Source organism: Argentina anserina, chromosome 1, assembly GCF_933775445.1.
Source record: "Argentina anserina chromosome 1, drPotAnse1.1, whole genome shotgun sequence".
NCBI lineage: Eukaryota > Viridiplantae > Streptophyta > Magnoliopsida > Rosales > Rosaceae > Argentina > Argentina anserina.
Genome location: NC_065872.1, coordinates 405,227 through 421,356, shown reverse-complemented (window position 1 = coordinate 421,356; position 16,130 = coordinate 405,227). Strand labels below are relative to the sequence as shown.

The window sequence follows — 16,130 nt, the reverse complement described above, 5'->3', positions numbered from 1 at the left end:
AGCTAAAATTAAAGAATTAGCCAATGAGTTCTTTGTGATTTTTGATATACTACTTGGAGAAGGATGAGCAGCAGCAGAGACGAACAATAAAATAGAGCAACGATCTTTCAATTTACTTGAATTCGGTGTTACAACTTACAATACAGGTTTGATAAAAAAAACTTACAATACAGGTATAAAATTAATCCCGAGACCTACAACAGAAAGAGGAAGAGGGATAAACACAGAAAATAAGAGAGACCAAGAGAAGGCAGCTGACTAGGAATGGCTGCTGATGCTTTGGGACGAGGTAGTTTAGGAACTTTACGGATCAAGTTCATGTGAATCCCAAGCTTCCTATTCAAGTGAAACATGCCAAGATCATTATTTGCAGGGTGTTGCATTTTCTGACCAAGAACCGCACTACGTGGATTCATGAAGCTTTCATGAGCTGAACTTGGAAGAGATACAGAGAATAATAGAATAACGAGTGTGAGAGCAACCGAATATTTCATGGGACTCATGACTGCACTAAGCAAAAGGTAGTTTGATAAACGAATATGGATCGGAGGATTACTTATAGAGTTATAGGGTAGTATCTGGATGGTGGACTAGTAATTTAATCGACACGCTTGAATAAATTGACTCCTTAAACAAAAATGGACAGGGGACAAGATGAAGACGATGTCAATTACGGTAGACCAAAAAATAAAGCTTCTACAATTATCTAAAGTTATAGCCCTCCAAAACAAACACGACTCTACAAATAATTGCTTGAAAGATATAGAGAAGCATTCAAAGAATTGAAATTAGTGTACCGGTAGCACAGAAATATGCGTCATGAATTTGGAAATTGACCAATTTGGCAAGAAAAGGAAGATGCCTGAGACCACACACAAGCAAGACTTCAATGACTAATTTCAAACCGCCCATTGGGATTACGTGAAACTGAGAGGTTGAAAAGGTCAAGCCACTGAGTAAGAATATATAGCTCAAGAAATCAAAAATATAGCTCGCCAACAGAAGAAAGGAAGAGAGTCCAATATGACTGCTGATATCTTAGCAAAAAACAGTATCAATCATGAGCTTGGTCTGATCTTCTTTGAGAGTCCTCCTATCCATGCTGCTCAGCAATATCTGGATGACATAGCTGCTGTTGCTAGCGCTAGAAGAAGTTCTCACTCTTTTTCTTAGAGCAAGTCCACCCATTCCATTTTTTAGGACCTGAGTCTTAATTCACATCATCACAAGACCCAAGTAGAAAAATCAAGTTTACACCCACAAAAAAAAGGGCTTGGGTCTTGCCAGGGTTTCCCTCATGCCACCATTTTTTGTGACCCAGGTCTTTCCTGCCATGTCAGCCTGAGCCCACAATTGGAGGTAACATCAGCCATGTGCAGCTTGAGCCCACAAATGTCTTTAATCTGGATCATTCAATTCAACTCATATTTGAATTTAAAGGCCATGAATCAATAATTAATTTAATTATAATAGTAATGAAATAAATAGAAAAAATATGAAACAACTGAGAATTTTTTTTCTAAATTTTTACCAAGGGCCAAAAATAAGATTATAGACAACTTTGGAGTATTCTCTATATAAAAAAAATTCAATACTTACTATTTATTATGCATCATAATTTATTTATAACCCCTTATTAACAAGAAAAAAGTAATACAAAATTTAATAATTTATAAATGTCACGTGGCGACCCAGGTCATTAACCAAATGAGAAACAAATTTGCGGACCAGCAAATGGGTGGAAACTGAGTGACCCAGGTCTTTACCCACGATGACCCAACGGGTGGACTTGCTTTTTCTGTTTTTGGGTCTTTTTGACCCCTTATGTAACCAAAAAAAAGAAGAAAGGAAGAGTTCAAAGTATTGGTGACAATAGCACTGCACATATGCTGGCTCTTATCTTCCTTGAAAGGCTGAGATCCAAAACAGAAACAGTGTTTATATGATAACCATTGATTCTAGACCTTTACACATACTATTTTTAATGGGTTAGAGAATTCAAGTGTACAAGTAAGCTAAATTAAAAGAAACTTGTTACCACATTCAAAAAAGAAAAAAGAAAAAAAGAACTTGTTACCTTCCCAGGTCTTCATACAAAATTTGGTCAGTGGAACAGCTTATCTAGTATCTCACGTTTGATCTTCTGCAGTGACATGGTAAGGCTTACTTGTTTGACCAACTCACCTATGACTCGATCCATATATAACGCATATAGCCCATTTCTGCTTTCCAAAAGTTCCAATGCTTTACGAGCGTGAAGAACTGATGCCACCCACTCTTCAAAGAGCCCTGCAATATCACAATCTTTAAGTTATTCCTCAGTTCTATATCATGCTTGGTCAGTAGGTAGTACCGAATTGATAGTACTGAAATAAACTACTTTCCGAGTCACAGGAAGTTCTACATTCCATGGAATATAGTTTGGTATGATCTAGGATTGTTAAAATACAGACAGGTTAAGTTCTGTAAACAGGACTGGCAATCAAGATACATACCGGTTTCAAAGCCTTCATCCTTTGACCATACTGATAGATAATCAGACACCAAAAACTCAATAAGCTGGATCCTGTCAGTTACATAGTCTAATATCAGTAAATAATAATCATTAGAAAAGCTCATTCCAATGGGAAGGTGGGAAGAGATTTCCCAGTAAGGAATGTGTTCCAGAAGACTTACAGTATGAACATGCATTGATGCATGTTTGTAAAAGCTTCATCAAATGGATCTGTGAAAAGGAAATTCTCTGCCAGAACGGCGACTCTCTGAGAAAGTGCATAAAGTGCACGTTGTCCAAAGTAAGGATCAGTACCAAGTTTTCTGATCAAATGTTGGACGAAGAACTGCCCATCATAGTCTGATTGTTTTGCTGCTGGAACAAAGTAGTAAAATAAATAAGTGATATATAACAAAAACTGAATGAGCATATTAGTAACATTTGACTGAAATGCCATGATTCCATATGATTAAGGATTATAGCATGACAAAAAATCTTTAGTTTGAATGGATAAGTTTGAAATCTGCTACATCATTAACAGAGCATAACCACAGACAACAGTTTACCATTTCCTTGAAAGGGGCAACATATCCTCGTAATCATACGCGTGATTAAGCTGCTGACAATTCCTTCTATGAGGTCTACATTCTTTCCAGTTGATAACAGATTCTTCAACGAAGCTTCAAAATATAGACAAAAGTTACAAAATGAAGAATAGAACTGAAAACAAATTTCCTGGATGCTATCACAGTCGAATGATAGTTGAACTACAAGAGAAATAAGCATTTGCTACCTAAAATAAAATCTACCGCTTGGTGTGACCAATTCAAAAAGCTAGCCTCCTCCACCTGACATCCCGAAAACCTGAGTTAGATAGAGCTACAACTAATATTTAAACACCACAGCAGCACAATGCATAAGTAATCATCTCTTTAGTGTTCGAAAACTGATACAAACGTAAGCTCTAAAACTAACCGGAGAATCGGTTTCACAAAGTTCCACAAGAAAGTCAACTGAGGCCCTAAGCAGCTCCATTTCATCTTCACTGTTCATGTCTGCACCAAGAACAAATACTAGCCTCAAATTTAATTCATACAAATAAGCAAACACCTTAAAGCTAACTCCATAGCTCTTATGACTAAAAACAAATCAAAATCCGAGCATAGTTTACATAATGTTCATCGAAATTAAGTATTGCACCTGATAATTGGTACCGCCGGGAAGAAGAGCCGGCGGTTCTTCTCCTCCTCTCCTTGAATCGCACTGCAATTTGTCAAAGCATTTATTAATTAAAGCAAGAACTATAATGAAATCTGGAGAAATAAGAAGACGAAGTAACCGTGTCTGAGAAATCGGCGCCGCAGGACGTCATTGAATCTGCACTGAGAAGCCTCCGGCAGCCGATTAGGGCTGAGTTTCCCCAAATTATCGAAGAAATAGCATTTGCAGGATGCGCTTTGCGGAAACAAGTCGCAGTGTGAAGAATCTGAAACCGAATCGGCAACATCCATCAGATTTGAAATCAGGAAATGAAGAGAGAAGAGATAGAGAGATTAGGATACCTTCGGCTTCTTTCAGATCTTGCCGGAGTCTCAAGAGCTCTTGCTTTCGCTCCTTGGCCTGAAGCTCAATCAGGACATCGGAGTCAATTAGGGCTCAATTTTGGTCAATATTAGCCGAGTTTGAGTGAGAAAAAGGACCTTTCGCTTCCATCGGAGAGCGTCGGAATTCTGAGAAGGAGATCTTTGAAGACGCTTTGATCGGAGAAGAGAGATCGCCACCGCCATTCTGAGCGAGTCGTCCGGCGGCGCTGAGTTTGCGGCCGCCGGCGCTTGTTCGCTGCTTGACATTCTCGTCTCGACGGCAAATCTCGCGGGAGAAGTTTTGTAATTTTATTATTTTTGAAAATGAACTAAAATACCGAACCGGCTAGCCCAATAGCTACGTTGTGATTAGACTAGCGCGTCTGTTTACATGTGATTAGTACCGAGACTCCAATTGCATGATTTCGTTACCATTATTTGAGTAACTATTATCTCTAACATTATATGTTTAACATTATGAAAATAAATTTACCGACCACTATTTTTGTGCCAACTCTTTTAAACTCATGACATATGTCCTATTGTTCAATTATTATCTAAATATACGTTGAAAAAAGACACATGACATTGAATTAAAAAAAGTGGACACAAGAACAGTAGTGGACAAATTTGCTTCTTTACACTAGTATACTAACACTTCACTTGAAAATTGTTTGGTTTACTAACAAAAATCTCACTTGAAAATCATTTGGTCTAGAACAAAAGTCTCATATGTAATCTGAACAGGCATATAGAGAAATTGATCACTTTCACATTTGTGTATGAACTACCAAACAACAACTTAAAAACTTATGCTCTTGTAAAACAACATAAGCATTTAAGCCCCTAGATCAAGAGCCAATGCCTTCCAGCATCAAGGACTGATAATTTCAATATCAATCAAAAATACAGAAATAACATTTACCACTACAAATCCAAATCCCAAAATTAGATCAAGTTCCATTATAGTGGAAGGGCAAAGACAGGGCATGACACTTAAGAATTAGCCAGGTTCAACATAGAGTAAAATAAACAAATAACTAATCAAGTACAAGACAACAAATTGATTTCAAAACTAACTCTTCAAGGGCCAACTATCCTCCAGCAAGTTGCCACATTTCATTAGCCACAGCTAGAGAGCAAAATTCATGCCACATTATGATTTGATTTCCTCACACTCTACTATGACCTCAAGAAATATACAACTCAAAAAAGAAAAAAAAGAAGAAAAATTAACCTGTTCTGACTCCACCCTTGTCTAATAGTACAGTAGTTCACCCAAAAAAGGGTGAAGGGTAAGGGAATTGGGATGAGGTGAAACAATAAGACATGGATACAGAAACTAGAGTTGCTCCTGCAAAGATTCAGAATAGACTCCGGCAGGCCTCAATATCAGATGCTTCTGAATCCAGCACAGCTTGCCCTGAAGGGCTAGAACTGATAACCTGCAGTCCTGCATTGAATATAGCTTTCTGATAGTAATCGTCATCCACCTCCTTCAAAACTTCTTTCACCACCTTAAAATCCAAAGCCCCAACTAAAATTAATTTCGCCATGACTTCACCAAAATAACTCGGTGCTTTAGGCAGGTCAATGCCGATATCACTCAGCAAAGATGCATAAAGCAAACATCCACTCCTTATGTCATTCGCTGTAAAGACCTTCTTAGAATACAAATGCCCGAGAAGCTTCACAAGTGGTTCAACGCAGGATGTACTTTTCTCTAGTGCAAGAAAGATGGCTTCTTTGACAACCTCAGGATGGTAAGCTGGAGACCCTAGCTCCTCCACACACAGTAATGCTTCATCTAAAATTCGCACATTGAAATATTCCTCCAAAAGGGAAACAGTTTTTTTCTTAAGTTCATCAAGCTTTGACTTTGAAGCCGGAGCTTGAGGCTTTTCAACAGATACAGATGCAGTAGGAACAGGCCTAGCAGGCACAGGAACCTGCGTAACAGACTCGGTGCCAAAAGAGTAGTTGGTTGAGCGAGCAGGAGGAGCACCACTACCCTGCAACAAGGCACTAGGTCGGCCACTAGTGAGGCCAGCACTACCCTGAGGTAACAGCCTTGTGTTCACCGATGGTGATTTGCCACTAAATGGCATCTGGCCCCCACGTCCAGCTTGCTGCATACCAGAACCATCACCTCTTGAAATTGACCGGGTCTTAGCAACCTCCCAATTGTCATTGTCCATTCCAGGCATACCAGGCATCTTCCTAGTTCCTGGAATCCCAGGCATACCAGGCATCATACCCCCTAAACCAGTTCGGTTGTTGGGGAAGGGCCCAGGGCTGGTACTCGCTTGAGTACCAGAGAAGTTCCCACGAGCAGTTCTAATGCTACCAGGACGTAATCCAAGATTCTTTTCTGCCTCTGTGTGTATTTCACTGATGGTTTTGGCTTTCACCTGTAATCAAAGTTCAGAAAGTTATGTGACACCAATATTCTAGCACACCACTCAAATATATGTAGATAGCACAACAAAATTACCTCCTCACGCCTGGGAACCCAGTTATTGGACCGCAAATCAACTACATCGCGAACCATAAACCTCAGCCTTGGAGCCAACTGAGGGATTGTTGCCAGTATCTTCAATCGGTTAATGTACGAATCCATTATAAGACGTGATTTTGGATTCTCATCAAGCTCTTTACCAATAGTGGTAAAGAAATGGCATATGGCCTCCACATTTTCCTCAGCAGGACAAACTTTGGTGTCAGGACCTAAGAGCTCCTGTTTCACATAACAGAACACAATTACAATGATATCTAGATAAATCAACAAAGAAGTGAGGAATTAGAGAGAGGGAAATTCAGGACCAACCCCAACAATGTGATGGACAATCTTCACAGGCACCATCTTCTGCTTCAGGAGCTCTCCAATTAGACGAATGTTTCCAAGAGTACGAATCTTAGCCAATCTTTCTTTATCCTTACGCTCCATTTCTTGTTCAGGGGCAGTCATCTGCCGCACTTCTTCCCTCAATTTCTCAGCACCATCAAAAGCTTCTTGGCAATTGTTCAAGAGAACACGCTTGAAAGTGATTTCTTTTCCATCTGGTTCATCTGATGGGAACTTGGGAAGCTTTTCATTAAGATCGGAGCATAAAATTGCATACATTGGACAAAATGTAGGTTCCAGCACAGCCTTATCGAAGATCAATGTAATGACATCCTGCATGACAAAATTGGCTCAGAATTTGACAACAGTAGTTATGAAGAACCAACAAAAATACTACTGATATGGTCATATAACTAATACAAAAAGATGATAACCTTTAGGATATCAGCTGAGGTAATCCCAGAGTCCAATAGCTGTCCTTTAAGGAGATCAAATTTTTCTGGGGTCAGCTTGTTCAATATCCTGCATGTACAAACATAAGTTAGCATTCAACAGTGGTCCGGCAGCGGCATCACTAAGCATATAACACTAGAGAGGTCATATTGAATAAAGCATGCAGTGAGCAGATGGCATAAGTATGTTGCCATATCACAGTATCTTACCCCTTTACAGTCTTCAGAACACGGTCCTTGTCAGATAGGGTACCTCTTCTAGCAGACCATGGGACCTCGGCTTTTACAAGAGCAGGAACCGGCCCTCCCTGAAAACATGACCAAAAAAAAAGGTTAAGTATATATATATATATATATGAGCAAGTAAAAGGCAGAATACAACACCAAATCTAACCATAAATAAAAAACAAAAAAAGGTTAAGTTATATATATCTTCAAGACGTGGAAATCAATTCAAATGATATACATATGGTTAATAGAATATTACCCCTTGGTTGGAAGGGTTTTGCCCCCTCTGATATTGTTGTTGATTAGGTTCCTGCTGTCTATAATTACCAGGCTCTCTATTCTCCCGAAGTGCATCAGTAACTGGTGCACGACGGTTGCGCCAATCCCGGTTGTCTGGCTCAGGATAATGAGCCAGTTGATTTGGCAACTGAAAATGAAGAAATAAAACCCATAAGTAAAACACGCAGCACAATATTACGATCAATTATTCTGCAAGGCTATATCATAACTCAATAGTAACTACAATCATTAGAAATGATAAACACTATGTATTGATATGAAACAAAAGAGATACTGAAATTAACTTCAACACTTGAAAAAAGAGAGCAGGTTGTTAGAATATTTCTGAGTTAGAAAGATACTGACATTGTTCACATTGGGTTCTGCACGAACCCAAGGTTGATCTTCACCAAGAAGAAACTCAGCTTCGACTTCTTTTCTGGCTTTTAAAATCCCATCAGGAACCACAACAGCCTATCAAGAAAATCAAATTAATTCCAAAATTCAGTAAATTTAATAATCACCTAATGACTTGTACATGATATCACTTTTACAATTAAAACTGTATTACAGAACTGGATTACCTCTCTAAGCTTCAAGATCTGCTCTCTAGAGTACTTCACACGGTCACGACCCTCAAATCGCGAATCTCCAGCCTGTCCCATAAAAAAATTTCAAATCTTTGAAAAGTATATAGTTTAATGATGTACATGAATAAAACGAGCACATGCTAGCAGTAACAATACAGTGGTCATTCCATAATGAAGCAACACCAATTTTTTTTTTAAAAGTTAATTAGCCGTGTAAGTCTTTTCTAAGCAATCTAATATAGCCAATTGTTCACCTAAAGCTTATGTATAGTTGTTCATCTATATATACAGCAGGCACACATACTAAGCACCACCAAGAATTAAGACCATAACTTGTTAGCTATATAATACTAAAGAAAGACAGAGGTTCACCCAAATGACAAAGACGAGTAAAATCTGCAGAAGTCAATTTGAAATAAAAGCCTTGATCTTTAACTGTGTGCAAGTCCTTTATGAGCAAACTGAACTCGCGGATTGCTCACCTAAAAAGCCTACATGTAGCTGTTCGTCCAAGCAAAGTACACATATGAAGTGCCCCGCCAAGAAAATTAGGACACTACTTACTTCTCCATCAATATTACCTCAAATTATCAGTAGTTTTTCATCAACCCGCTCTAATACAAAGGCAGCTACTAGCTAATATCGTTATGTAGGCCACAATAAAACTCTCAAAATCCCCAAAAAAAAAAAGAATCATTTAAGCTGAAAAGTGAAAAATCTTCAAGAAATCAACAAACACAAGTCATCAAACACTTGTTGACCAATATCTCAGATATCCTCCCTCACTGCTCCAACGCACATAATTCATCCAGACAACAATGTTATAACTTTTTCACAATTCATCCAAACACAAATCGCAACAAGCGGATTAGGTAAACAAGTATCTAATGCAAGGGCTGAAACTAAAGATCCAAATATAGACAATTGATATGGATTATATACCTTGATAGAGAAGCCAGCGCCGGCACCGCCATGGGGACGATCAGAAGAAAAGGAACCGAAAGCGAGGGAAGAAGGGTGGGCGGAAGAAGAGTCGAAGCGAGGACCAAGGAGTCTACCACGACCGCCACCAGGTCTCAAGCTCAATCCAGATTTATCAGCCTGCTGCATACCTCGATCTGAATAAACTTGAAAGAGAATCCGGAGTAGACGATTTGATATAACAAAGAAAGAATTAGACTCAGCGAAAGAAAGACGCTGAATCTGATGGGATTGGATTTAAATAAATAAGAATAAGAGAAGGATTCCGGAAGCGATGAGGATTTGGTTACCCCCCCCACTCTTCGAGCTCAGAAGAGGAGAGAAATAAGAGAGAAATGATCCGTGGGGCGGTGGACGAGCTAAAAACCCTTGCTGCCGATTTATTTATCTATTTTTGTTTTATTTCCTTTTCAGTATTTTTAGGTATGTCGGGGGAGTGTTATTACGTTACTGTCCATTTGAATGTGGGCTTTTGTGTCATGTTCAAACCCAGATTTCAATCGGCCCATAGGCCCATTTTCATACAGCTAAATGGAGGTCTCCTTCCATCCCTGCGCCGTTTTCGCCATTGAAACTCAACGAGGAATTAAATTTCAGAGCTTCTCTTCCTCTCTTTACATTCAGACCCAAAACAATAGAGAGACCCTAAGTTATGTAATCCTTCAGTTCCATCCATTTAACCTCTGGCGAAATCGGGTCTCAGATTTCAATTCAATCATCGGGTAGTGCTGAATCACTGGCAGCAGTATCTGGAAAACCGAGTTTGATCCGAAGCTGTGACCAGGTGAGTACTATTAATCTTCACCTGTTTCAGTATGGGTTAGTGTGCAGATGGCTTCCAAAGTGGCAAAGCGTAGAGGGCGATTAAGAGAAGACAGGATAAGCCAAATGCCGGATGATATTCTCGTTCCCATACTCTCGTTGCTTGATGATACATTTTCAGCTGTGCAGACCACCGTTCTGTCTAAACGTTGGAACAACTTATGGGTTCCCATTTCTAGAATTAGATGTTTTCGGCGCTGTCCACCGGGTTATTATGAGAATCAACGTGATGATCGTCTCATGACATTTGTTGATCGTGTTGTTTCCCTTCATGACTCGTCAGACATCCGAGAATTTGAATTTGTCTATGACAATCGTGATTGGGAGCGAGCACCCATGATAGCCGATGATTACGCTCGTATTCATAGATGTATTAGCACTGTTGTTGAGCACAATGTTGTCGAGCTTTATCTTACTATTTCTAATCGATTCGATGCTGAACCAGAAGCCCCTTTCTTGCTTCCTGAAAGTCTTTTCATGTGCAAACCACTTGCTGTTTTGAAGTTGGTTTTCATCCGTAGTATGAGTTTCTCAAACTGCCCAACAGAAGAGTGTTTCCCAAGCCTCAAAGTTCTTGATATTAGAGTTGATGATACTGACCCTCATCACCCAAATTTTGTACAGAACCTCTTTACCTGTTGCCCTGTACTTGAAGATCTGAGGATCGATGCGATTCTACGTGATTATAATATCAGTATTTCTGCTCCTGAGTTGAAGACATTACGAATCTCCATGTCATCCTTTGACGTAATCTTTTTCATTAATGCCCCAAAGCTGGAAAAATTGGTTCTGTGACTTCTGTCTGATGACATGTTTCATCCAAACAACTATCTATTTGAGAATGGAAAATCTCTAATCAACGTTAAACTCGAATGCGAAGTTGAGATTAATAGATCTCCTTTTGACGTGATTGCTGATCCTGCTTCTCTATTTGCAAAAAATTCCAATTTTGAATATCTGTCTCTTAGTCTCCATGGTGTGAATGCTTCCTACTTGCCTGAGTTTGTTAGTCTGAGTCAATTGGTACTGGTTCTTCATGGTTTCAATAAGTGGGAGTTTATTATACAATGTCTCAACAGAAGTCCTAATCTGAAGCATCTAGTCTTGAAAAGGAAATGGTGTTATAGACAAGACGAGCTTGAATGGAACTTTTTCAATCCACCTGAGCTTCCAGGTTGTTTGGTGTCTCACATCCGGACTATCTCCATAAAAGGGTTCAAGGGACAACGGGATGAGATGAAAATGGCCGAGTTTTTGTTGAAGAACGGTAAGTCTTGAAGACAGTGAGTATTCAGACTGGACTGTGGATAAGGGACTTCTGTATCCTCTCTCTCTCTCTCTCTCTCTCTCTCTCTCTCTCTCTCCTTAGAATCAGACGCCTCAGAAAGGATAGATGTATTACAACTTGCAACAAAATTGCATCCCACTTTTATTTGGCAAACCAAAAGGTAATGAATTAAACAAATACACCATACAAAAGTGTAAAAAAGAGGGTATATGGTGCAGAATGTTATTCATATAACACAATTATTCAAGACAATAGCGAGGAGGCAATGAATGTGTTCTGATAACAACACCAAAAACACACATAGCAAAAGAGTTGGAAAATCTCTCACAGTGATACGTTTAGCAATGAAGTAAACAAGTTTGTTGTGTCTCAGCTGGGAAGGGGCGTAGTTGGTGATTTTGTTTTTAAGTTTTGTTTTGATTCATGATCCTTCAACCCTTACACCGTTACACGTGACCAAAAGCAAAGACCCCAAGCTGCCCCCTGCTTCGCCAATCTCCCATTCCATTCCGCACACGTTGCCGCTCACTTCAGTCCTCTACCCATTCTGGAAGCAACCCACCGTTTCGACCACCTTCCATCGCTATCCCAAATCAACCACACATATTACACCACTGCCCAATCTGGTCCTCTCGTAATTTCCCTATATTTTAAGTCCATATCCTCAACCCAAAGCTACTTTCCTCTTCCCCGCCCTCTGGAGGGAACTCAAACCCTCCAGAACCATCTCACGCCTTCCATACTCTTCTCACCGCCATTTCTCAAACCCTCTCCATCTCTCTCGAACTATTCCATTAACCCCAATATAAACCCCCTCCTCCCTCCTCCCTTCCCCCCAAAACCAACGTCGAATTCTGAAAAGCCATCAAGAAATCTCAAAACACTCACAAACACAAAAGCCCTCTGTTTTTTTCCTTGCTGTGAAATTTATACAAGTCGTTTTTCAATGGCGGCCAAGACTGAAGGCAAAGCAATAGGCATCGACCTCGGCACCACCTACAGCTGCGTAGGTGTGTGGCAGAACGACCGGGTCGAGATCATCGCAAACGACCAAGGCAACCGCACCACTCCTTCCTACGTGGCCTTCACCGACACCGAGCGGCTCATCGGCGATGCGGCCAAGAACCAGGTCGCCATGAACCCGGCCAACACCGTCTTCGACGCCAAGCGTCTGATCGGCCGGAGAATCTCCGACCCGTCTGTCCAGGCCGACATGAAGCTCTGGCCTTTTAAGGTCATACCCGGCCCGGCCGAGAAGCCGATGATCGTCGTCACCTACAAAGGCGAAGAGAAGCAGTTCTCGGCGGAGGAGATTTCGTCCATGGTGCTGGTGAAGATGAAGGAGATTGCCGAGGCTTTTCTGGGCCAGACTATTAAGAACGCTGTGGTGACTGTCCCTGCTTACTTCAACGACTCTCAAAGACAGGCCACCAAGGACGCCGGAGTTATTTCCGGGCTCAACGTCATGCGGATCATCAACGAGCCGACGGCTGCTGCTATAGCTTATGGTCTGGACAAGAAGGCGTCGAGGAAAGGTGAGCAGAATGTGCTCATCTTTGATCTTGGAGGTGGTACTTTTGACGTGTCGATCTTGACTATTGAGGAGGGGATTTTCGAAGTCAAGGCCACCGCCGGTGACACTCATCTCGGCGGTGAGGATTTCGACAACCGGATGGTGAATCATTTCGTGGCGGAGTTTAAGAGGAAGAATAAGAAGGATATCAGCGGGAATGCCAGAGCTTTGAGGAGGTTGAGGACTGCTTGCGAGAGGGCCAAGAGGACTCTGTCTTCGACTTCCCAGACTACGATCGAAATCGATTCTCTTTATGAAGGGATCGATTTCTATTCAACCATTACAAGGGCGAGGTTCGAGGAGCTTAATATGGACTTGTTCAGGAAGTGCATGGAGCCGGTGGAGAAGTGTCTGAGGGATGCCAAGATTGACAAGAGCCAGATTCACGACGTCGTTTTGGTGGGTGGCTCAACTAGGATTCCCAAGGTTCAGCAGCTTCTGCAGGACTTTTTCAATGGGAAGGAGCTTTGCAAGAGTATTAACCCGGATGAGGCTGTGGCCTATGGCGCTGCGGTTCAGGCTGCGATTTTGAGTGGGGAAGGTGATCAGAAGGTTCAGGATCTTCTGTTGCTTGATGTTACTCCACTCAGTCTTGGGCTTGAAACTGCTGGTGGTGTTATGACAACTTTGATTCCGAGGAACACGACTATTCCGACGAAGAAAGAGCAGATATTCTCTACTTATTCGGATAACCAGCCCGGAGTTTTGATTCAAGTCTATGAAGGGGAGAGGGCAAGGACCAGGGACAACAATCTTTTGGGGAAGTTCGAGCTCACCGGCATTCCACCAGCGCCTAGAGGTGTGCCTCAGATCAATGTGTGCTTTGATATTGATGCTAATGGTATCCTAAATGTGTCTGCGGAGGACAAGACTGCTGGAGTGAAGAACAAGATCACGATTACGAATGACAAGGGAAGACTGAGCAAGGAGGACATAGAGAAGATGGTGCAGGATGCAGAGAGGTACAAGGCGGAGGACGAGGAGGTGAAGAAGAAGGTGGATGCTAAGAATGCTTTGGAAAATTATGCTTACAATATGAGGAATACAATCAGGGATGAGAATATTTCTGGGAAATTGGACCCTTCGGATAAGGAAAAGATCGACAAGGCTGTGGATGAGGCTATTCATTGGCTGGAGGGGAACCAGTTGGCTGAGGTGGATGAGTTGGAGGACAAACAGAAGGAGTTGGAGGGGATCTGCAATCCCATTATTGCTAAGATGTATCAGGGTGCTGGTGCTGGAGGTATGCCACCTATGGGTGATGATATGCCTGGTGCCCATTCTAATGGTTCTGCCACTGGTGCTGGCCCAAAGATTGAAGAGGTTGATTAAGCTGAGAAATGTGCAGGATGAGCTGCTCTGTTTGGCTTTTAGGTTTTTGAATGTAATGTAATGTTACTTAAGCATATATGGGTTTCTGTCCTGTTTTTGCGGTTGTGGGACTCAAAAGCCATAGTAGTATCACTAGTATGTGATGTATCATGAGTTTCTAATAGCTTTCAATAAAAAGTTCAGTTTACTTCTGTAAGACTCAACTTGAGTATCATCTTTCATGTCTGCCTGCTTGAAATCTGCTTCATAACAATTCTAACTACGAAATTTTACTAACATGCTTTCATTTTATATAACTAATGAGTACAACGCAGTTTCAAATGCTTAATTAAGCTGCACAGACCTGACGCTTTAACTGTTTTTTTCTTCTTGAAGTGAAAAACCTTTCCCTTGATTCTCACTAGGAACTTGCGTATTTTTTTGTGGCAGTTGAGCTCATATGTTATGGGCACCTTGCTGCAGCACAAGTACACTGCAGTTCAACTTCATCACCAGGCGGTGACAGTTGAGAGTAACCCGGTGCCTGAGCTCCCTAGGAGAATGTCGGTGCTTCCATGTTCTTCTGTTGATTAGGTTGCCCTAAATCATCTAGCAACCTAAAGTGACACAAGACTTGTATCTCTCATGGGATATTGACCTATAAAATGAATCAATTCAATTAATCAAAATACATTATTAGAGTATTAAGATCGAAACTTCATTGCGACCTAGACGAACATGGGCATTATGTGCTACCTTTATCCTTCAGAGTACTTGTAATGGATCCTAGATGAGAATAGGTGAGCTGTGAGCTCAAATGTAATTTCAAAGCCTTAATTATTACTCATAACAGAGTAGCTGAAACATGCCTCTTCATTTTATTCTCACTTCTTCAAACGAACTAAATATATTAGTCCTACAAGACGGAATTGAATTTTTTTTATAGAAAAAAACGTATTGAGGTCAAATGTTAATAATCTTGAGGATTCTATCATCACATAAAAGACAAAGCTCATCACATAAATCTGGTCTATAATTCTACACCCGAAGCTCAAACAATTTTTTTTGCGGTATTTCATTTTACACCCATTTTTGAAACATGTTTTTAAAATAAACCCACTTATCATTTAATTCTAATTTTTCCTCAAATATTTTTAATTAAACTTATAAATTGTCTTTCGTTTTAACAAGAATTACATAGGTTGCCACTATTTAAATCTGATTAGTCAACTATGGAATTAAATTCTCTTTTAAAGCACTCAATTATAGATTGCTTGTGATTCCTTTAACTCATTATTATTGCTAAAATTATAGAAATTATGTTTACAATATTAATTTAAATTAAGGTAGATAATGAATGTAATACTTATGTTTTGGTAATTTAAATTATCTTTCTTAAAGGTAAATTTTTATGTTGAAACTTAAAAATTTTTAGGTTGATATTTGCAACAGTAATTTTTTTCTATATTCATTCATCTATTTATAACCTAACATAAAGGTAGAAGTTAACATTGTTAGCTTAGTTAATAGGTACGAGACAACCTAGTTAATATGTATCTCTTTTAATTTCAACCTAAATATTAGAAGCATTTGTTTAGAAGTTTCACTTTAAAAAACAGTAATGACACATGGAAACTTTATAAATTTTATATTGTACCTCTTATTGAGGAAAACATGCATATAG

At 40.1% G+C, this 16,130-nt stretch overlaps 5 protein-coding genes and 1 non-coding gene across 8 annotated transcripts; 3 read left to right on the top strand and 3 right to left on the bottom strand.

Annotated features, from left to right (window-relative positions):
* Positions 1-92: 92 nt before the first annotated feature.
* Positions 93-4,387, bottom strand: LOC126801982 (protein MULTIPOLAR SPINDLE 1). Of its 3 annotated transcripts, XM_050529599.1 has the most exons (11): positions 4,195-4,387; positions 4,057-4,114; positions 3,834-3,980; positions 3,695-3,757; positions 3,470-3,549; positions 3,288-3,342; positions 3,061-3,174; positions 2,677-2,869; positions 2,496-2,566; positions 2,078-2,289; positions 93-1,403 (listed from the first exon to the last, which is right to left on the bottom strand). In XM_050529599.1, exons 1-10 carry the CDS (start codon positions 4,342-4,344, stop codon positions 2,105-2,107), a joined length of 1,116 nt encoding a protein of 371 aa, XP_050385556.1. In that variant the 5' UTR covers positions 4,345-4,387; the 3' UTR covers positions 93-1,403; positions 2,078-2,104. The 3 variants fall into 3 exon arrangements, with proteins under 3 accessions (XP_050385556.1, XP_050385484.1, XP_050385636.1); XM_050529527.1 differs by lacking the exon at positions 93-1,403 and having other exon boundaries at positions 1,794-2,289; XM_050529679.1 differs by lacking the exon at positions 93-1,403 and having other exon boundaries at positions 1,794-2,289; positions 2,677-2,866.
* Positions 4,388-5,015: 628 nt separating this feature from the next.
* Positions 5,016-9,814, bottom strand: LOC126800963 (eukaryotic translation initiation factor). The gene is made up of 9 exons (XM_050528429.1): positions 9,414-9,814; positions 8,466-8,537; positions 8,248-8,355; positions 7,862-8,029; positions 7,585-7,682; positions 7,357-7,444; positions 6,905-7,255; positions 6,572-6,814; positions 5,016-6,488 (listed from the first exon to the last, which is right to left on the bottom strand). The coding sequence occupies exons 1-9, from the start codon at positions 9,579-9,581 to the stop codon at positions 5,442-5,444; spliced, it is 2,343 nt and encodes a 780-aa protein (XP_050384386.1). The 5' UTR covers positions 9,582-9,814; the 3' UTR covers positions 5,016-5,441.
* On the bottom strand, positions 8,905-9,004 carry LOC126805388 (small nucleolar RNA snoR103). Its single transcript, XR_007674058.1, has one exon. It is a non-coding gene; the product is annotated as a small nucleolar RNA snoR103 (small nucleolar RNA).
* Positions 9,815-10,283: 469 nt separating the features above from the next.
* On the top strand, positions 10,284-11,069 carry LOC126792424 (FBD-associated F-box protein At4g10400-like). The gene has a single exon (XM_050518847.1). It carries the CDS (start codon positions 10,284-10,286, stop codon positions 11,067-11,069), a length of 786 nt encoding a protein of 261 aa, XP_050374804.1.
* Positions 11,070-11,084: 15 nt separating this feature from the next.
* LOC126792414 (putative FBD-associated F-box protein At5g56430) lies at positions 11,085-11,552 on the top strand. Its single transcript, XM_050518839.1, has one exon. The coding sequence runs from the start codon at positions 11,085-11,087 to the stop codon at positions 11,550-11,552; it is 468 nt and encodes a 155-aa protein (XP_050374796.1).
* A 909-nt stretch (positions 11,553-12,461) lies between these two features.
* Positions 12,462-14,539, top strand: LOC126801206 (heat shock 70 kDa protein). The gene has a single exon (XM_050528714.1). It carries the CDS (start codon positions 12,509-12,511, stop codon positions 14,465-14,467), a length of 1,959 nt encoding a protein of 652 aa, XP_050384671.1. The 5' UTR covers positions 12,462-12,508; the 3' UTR covers positions 14,468-14,539.
* Positions 14,540-16,130: the final 1,591 nt, after the last annotated feature.